The following is a 5,489-nucleotide window of genomic DNA, read 5'->3' on the forward strand; positions in this document are numbered from 1 at the left end:
AGGTGTAAGAGTCAGGTGCAAGAGTCAGGTGTAAGAGACAGGTGCATGAGTCAGGTGCAAGAGTCAGGTGTAAGAGTCAGGTGTAAGAGTCAGGTGTAAGAGTCAGGTGTAAGAGACAGGTGTAAGAGTCAGGTGTAAGAGTCAGGTGTAAGAGTCAGGTGTAAGAGACAGGTGTAAGAGTCAGGTGTAAGAGTCAGGTGCAAGCGTCAGGTGTAAGAGACAGGTGTAAGAGTCAGGTGTAAGAGTCAGGTGCAAGAGTCAGATGTAAGAGTCAGGTGTAAGAGTCAGGTGTAAGAGTCAGGTGTAAGAGTCAGGTGCAAGAGTCAGGTGCAAGAGTCAGGTGCAAGAGTCAGGTGTAAGAGTCAGGTGTAAGAGTCAGGTGCAAGAGACAGGTGTAAGAGTCAGGTGTAAGAGTCAGGTGTAAGAGTCAGGTGTAAGAGACAGGTGTAAGAGTCAGGTGTAAGAGTCAGGTGTAAGAGTCAGGTGTAAGAGACAGGTGTAAGAGTCAGGTGTAAGAGTCAGGTGCAAGCGTCAGGTGTAAGAGACAGGTGTAAGAGTCAGGTGTAAGAGTCAGGTGCAAGAGTCAGGTGTAAGAGTCAGGTGTAAGAGTCAGGTGTAAGAGTCAGGTGTAAGAGTCAGGTGTAAGAGTCAGGTGTAAGAGACAGGTGTAAGAGTCAGGTGCAAGAGTCAGGTGTAAGAGTCAGGTGTAAGAGTCAGGTGTAAGAGTCAGGTGTAAGAGTCAGGTGTGAGAGTCAGGTGTAAGAGTCAGGTGTAAGAGTCAGGTGTAAGAGACAGGTGTAAGAGTCAGGTGTAAGAGTCAGGTGTAAGAGTCAGGTGTAAGAGTCAGGTGCAAGAGTCAGGTGTAAGAGTCAGGTGTAAGAGTCAGGTGTAAGAGTCAGGTGTAAGAGTCAGGTGCAAGAGTCAGGTGCAAGAGTCAGGTGCAAGAGTCAGGTGTAAGAGTCAGGTGTAAGAGTCAGGTGCAAGAGTCAGGTGTAAGAGTCAGGTGTAAGAGTCAGGTGTAAGAGTCAGGTGTAAGAGTCAGGTGTAAGAGACAGGTGTAAGAGTCAGGTGTAAGAGTCAGGTGTAAGAGTCAGGTGTAAGAGACAGGTGTAAGAGTCAGGTGTAAGAGTCAGGTGCAAGCGTCAGGTGTAAGAGACAGGTGTAAGAGTCAGGTGTAAGAGTCAGGTGTAAGAGTCAGGTGTAAGAGTCAGGTGTAAGAGTCAGGTGTGAGAGTCAGGTGCAAGAGTCAGGTGCAAGAGTCAGGTGCAAGAGTCAGGTGCAAGAGTCAGGTGTAAGAGTCAGGTGTAAGAGACAGGTGTAAGAGTCAGGTGAGGACAGGAGTGAGAGCCTGACACAGCAGCAGAACCACAATCTGATCCAAACTCAACACCAGGAACTAAAGCCTGATCCTCTCTCTGCTCTTTCACTCTCACTCTTTTTAACTTTCTCTCTTTCCCTGTCTCTTTCTCTCTCTCTCTCTCGTTCTCTCTCTCTCTCTTTTTCCATCTTAAAAATCATCCCTCATTTTCTCACTCGTTCTTAATTATTCCCTGTGATTAGTTTATGTCATCGTTTCACAACTTTTAGAGACCAGAGCGACACTGAAGCTAACGACAACTAGCACGAGAGCAGCACTCGCTGGGTTTTTCAGGAGGATAAAACGCTCTTTAATGAAGCCCTTTAATTTAAACTGGTACAAAAAAGAAAGGTTAATAATGACAAATAAATAAATACTTTAGTTCCGTGTGGCTGGGTCATTTTTAACTTTGTGCCAAAAAGAATGAGAATAAAATGAGACTAAAGCGGCTCAAACATGTGTGAATCACAAATATAACTCCAGGCGTGTAAATGAAAAGGGAAAACAATGATGAGCTGGTTAAAGCTCTTAAAAGTCCATTTGAGCTCAGACTTAGGCCTGTATGTCAGGTTAGAGCGCTCCATTCACTACAAACATTTCATCATCACCATCAAAAGAGTCGATTGTTCCAAAGCTTGGATCAACTCAGACTCGCCTTCTTTCTGCTTTACCTGAATGTTCCACTATATAATAAAGCATTAAACGTATCTCTTCTTATTCCACTGCTGCTGTTAATGACGCTGCAATTCACTTTCTAATCTCACTATTTGTGACGTATTTGAGGTTTTGAGACAGAAAAGTCCACATGAAACAGATGGATTGATGACTTTATTGTTGATTTGAAAGTTCCAGAGTAAAGATGATGCTGTTTGCCTTCACCATTGTAGAACCAGTGTTACTCATTCTGTGACTCTGAGACACTTTTACAATTAGGATTCAAAGTCAACACAAAACACAGTGAAAATCGACAGAGAAACAAACAGAAGACAAATAGTATCATTGGTGCAGTTTTAGATGAAATAAGAACATGACTTTTTACATCTGACAAAGAGTTAAATACAGTTACATTACACCAGGAAGAACATTTGAACTGAAAGAAAGTTCAAATGAAGTGAGTTAAAAACAGCTTCTGATGTAAAATATGTAGAGAATATATGAGTTTAGTTTGAACAGTCGTAGTTTGAACAGTCGTAGTTTGAACAGTCGTAGTTTGAACAGTCGTAGTTTGAACAGTCGTAGTTTGAACAGTCGTAGTTTGAACAGTCGTAGTTTGAACAGTCGTAGTTTGAACAGTCGTAGTTTGAACAGTCGTAGTTTGAACAGTCGTAGTTTGAACAGTCGTAGTTTGAACAGTCGTAGTTTGAACAGTCGTAGTTTGAACAGTCGTAGTTTGAACAGTCGTAGTTTGAACAGTCGTAGTTTGAACAGTCATAGTTTGAACAGTCGTAGTTTGAACAGTCATAGTTTGAACAGTCGTAGTTTGAACAGTCGTAGTTTGAACAGTCATAGTTTGTATTGTTGAGTGAAACAAAAGCTCGTCTGAACCACATTCTAACTCAATATTGTGTCAAATGTTTTAATAAATCAGTTTTTCTCATGATTTGTTTCTCCACATGAAAAGTTTAAACATGTTTAGCAAAAATAACCACAATATTGTAAGTGAAACTTAATTTCATGTAAATACTATAATTTCTACCTCAATTTTGATACATTGATCATGAACATATTTTTGTAATATTCTAGAACATTTTGTTTTTTTCACAGTTTTGTTCAAATTAGTGTCTAGTTTTGATTATAATATTAGTTTGTTAGAATTGATCTTATTTTTTTAAACTAAACTTTTATTAGTTGTAAATAAAAGGCACAAATTAGATCCTGAACTGTGGAGAATAAAAGCTGTTTTATTTGAGTTTAAGGAAATGTGCAGTGTCTCCAGTATTAATCCAGAATCTAGTATTAATCCAGACTCCAGCGTAAAGAGAGTGAGTGAAATTGGTCTGGACTCTGTGGATTAAACTCATTGTATTTTCAGAGACGCTGTAAAAGGCCAAAACCCCTGCACTGTGGTCCAGGTAAACCCCGATTCTGGACGAGACCGGACCTGAGACCTGGGACTCGACTGAGTTAAACCGAAATGAAGGATCGGATTTGTTACAGAATAAGGCCCAGGATTTATCATTGAGTCCAAATACACATTCATTAGAGTTTCCTTTTCTCTGAATATCTCTGTATGAAACTGCTATATGAACACACACCCCGCTCCACTCCACCTCCCAGTAACATCGGCCCCTCAGACTCTCTCTGCTCAGGACCTGACACATGTAACTGAATCTGTCTGAATGATCAGGATAACTCTGGTGTTCTCTCATAAGTGTTGCTCTTCTGTTTCCATCAGACAGATACAGTCTGGTCTGAGCTGTGTTTGGGTCCAGAGTGATTTCTGTATAATATTGTAAGAAGTCCTCTCTGGAGCTGATAACAGTTGGGAACAGTAAAACCTGGAGTGGACTCAGAGTGAGCTGGAGTTTGTCCCTGAGCGCTGACACAGCTCTGGTCACGTCCTCAAAGTAGCTCCGGGGCCCTGTCTGAATCCTGGCTGGCTCTGTGCTCTGTGTGTCTGTGGACAGTGAAGCGTAGAGCTGTAGAAACTGGTTATGATCCGGAGTGAGGGACAGTGTGTCCAGCTCAGAGATGCTCCTCTTCAGCTCAGTCACGTCCTGCTGCAGTTGGTCCTGGAGCTCTTGGACTGGGCTCAGTTGGGTCTGCTCCTGGGAGAGGATCTGCTGCTCCACTTCAGAGCCTCTTTTCTCCAGGAGAAGGACCATCTCTCTGAAGCTGTCCCTGCTGCGCTGCACTGCTGTCTGGGCAGAGCGTCTGATGTCCTGAGCCTCCTGTTTGAGCCTCTTCAGGTCTGTGTCTTTGTCCTGGAGGCTCTGGAGCAGCAGGGCCCTCCTGGCCGGCAGCTCTGCCTGTTTCTGGGCCCTCTCTGAGGCAGAGGACACTATGTCGTGGCCCTTGTGCTGGTCCACAGAGCAGAGGTAACAGATGTTCTGCTGGTCGCTGCGACAGAATAAATCCATCACTTTGTGGTGTTGAGAGCAGATGTTTTCCTGGAGCTTGTGGGATGGCGCCACCAGCTGGTGTTTCTGTAACGCTGCAGCATCATAATGAGGCTGGAGGTGGCTCTCACAGTATGAAGCCACACACTGCAGACAGGACTGGACAGCTTTCACCTTCCTCCCAGTGCACACATCACAGGACACATCCTGAGGTCCGGCATAGCAGCGGTCAGCAGGGGGCGCTGTGAGCCCAGTCTTCTTTAGCTGTTCTATTAAATCAGTTAAAACTGTGCTTTTACCTAGAGCAGGTCTGGGGCTGAAGCTCTCTCTACATTGAGGACAGCTGTACCTGAGCGTCTCTTTGTCCCAGTGAAGTTTAATACAGTTCATGCAGAAGCTGTGTCCACAGGGCGTGGTCACCGGATCCTTCAGTAAATCCAAACAGATGGGACAGGACACAGAGTCCTGCTGAACTCCTCTCTGAGCCATGTCTCTGTGACTGTGAGCTCTTCCTGACGCGTCTGAGTTGAACTTCGACACAAATGACACTTATGAGTGAGAGCAGTGGGAGGAGCCAGTGGGAGGAGCCAGGCCGCACCCACAGCTCTGTGTAGATCTGAGGAGGAAGCAGGAAACACAGCAACAGCACTTTAAAGACACAGGCAGCTTTTATTAGAGCTTAAAAAGAGAGGTTAGAACCTGTCTGACAGGTTTGGGGCCAAAGACTAATGGAGTTTGTTTGTGCAGCGCACTCCAGTTCTCTGTGAGTGTGAAACACAGTGAGATGAGCTTTGGGACAAGTGGGACTTTGAAATGTAACTAATTACAAAATATTCAGGAAGTTGCTTCGGGCACAGCCATTATCTGTGGCCCTTTTTCTTTTGCTTCACATCAAGGAACCAGTCACCCATTCACACACCCATTCACACACCAGTGTTCACACACACTGGGGACGAGTCCGGTTTAGTGTCTTGCCCGAGGACACAACCACAGCATTCCCCTGAGACAGCTGCGATTGCACCGCCAACCTGCGGGCCAGTGGATCTGAGCGCTCTACCAGGAGAGAGCGGGAT

The 5,489-nt window shown here is 44.7% G+C and overlaps 1 protein-coding gene across 1 annotated transcript; it reads right to left on the reverse strand.

Annotated features, from left to right (window-relative positions):
* Positions 1-2,172: 2,172 nt before the first annotated feature.
* LOC140360018 (E3 ubiquitin/ISG15 ligase TRIM25-like) lies at positions 2,173-4,954 on the reverse strand. The gene has a single exon (XM_072445316.1). The coding sequence runs from the start codon at positions 4,903-4,905 to the stop codon at positions 3,259-3,261; it is 1,647 nt and encodes a 548-aa protein (XP_072301417.1). The 5' UTR covers positions 4,906-4,954; the 3' UTR covers positions 2,173-3,258.
* Between the last annotated feature and the right edge of the window lie 535 nt (positions 4,955-5,489).

The sequence above is a fragment of the Eucyclogobius newberryi genome, unplaced genomic scaffold (genome assembly GCF_026437365.1).
Source record: "Eucyclogobius newberryi isolate DKJ021-1_F unplaced genomic scaffold, fEucNew1.0.hap1 SCAF_14, whole genome shotgun sequence".
Classification (NCBI taxonomy): domain Eukaryota; kingdom Metazoa; phylum Chordata; class Actinopteri; order Gobiiformes; family Gobiidae; genus Eucyclogobius; species Eucyclogobius newberryi.

Coding starts and splice junctions, on each gene's coding strand:
- LOC140360018 (XM_072445316.1), bottom strand. CDS start 4,905: ATGGCTCAGAGAGGAGTTCAGCAGGACTCTGTGTCCTGTCCCATCTGT.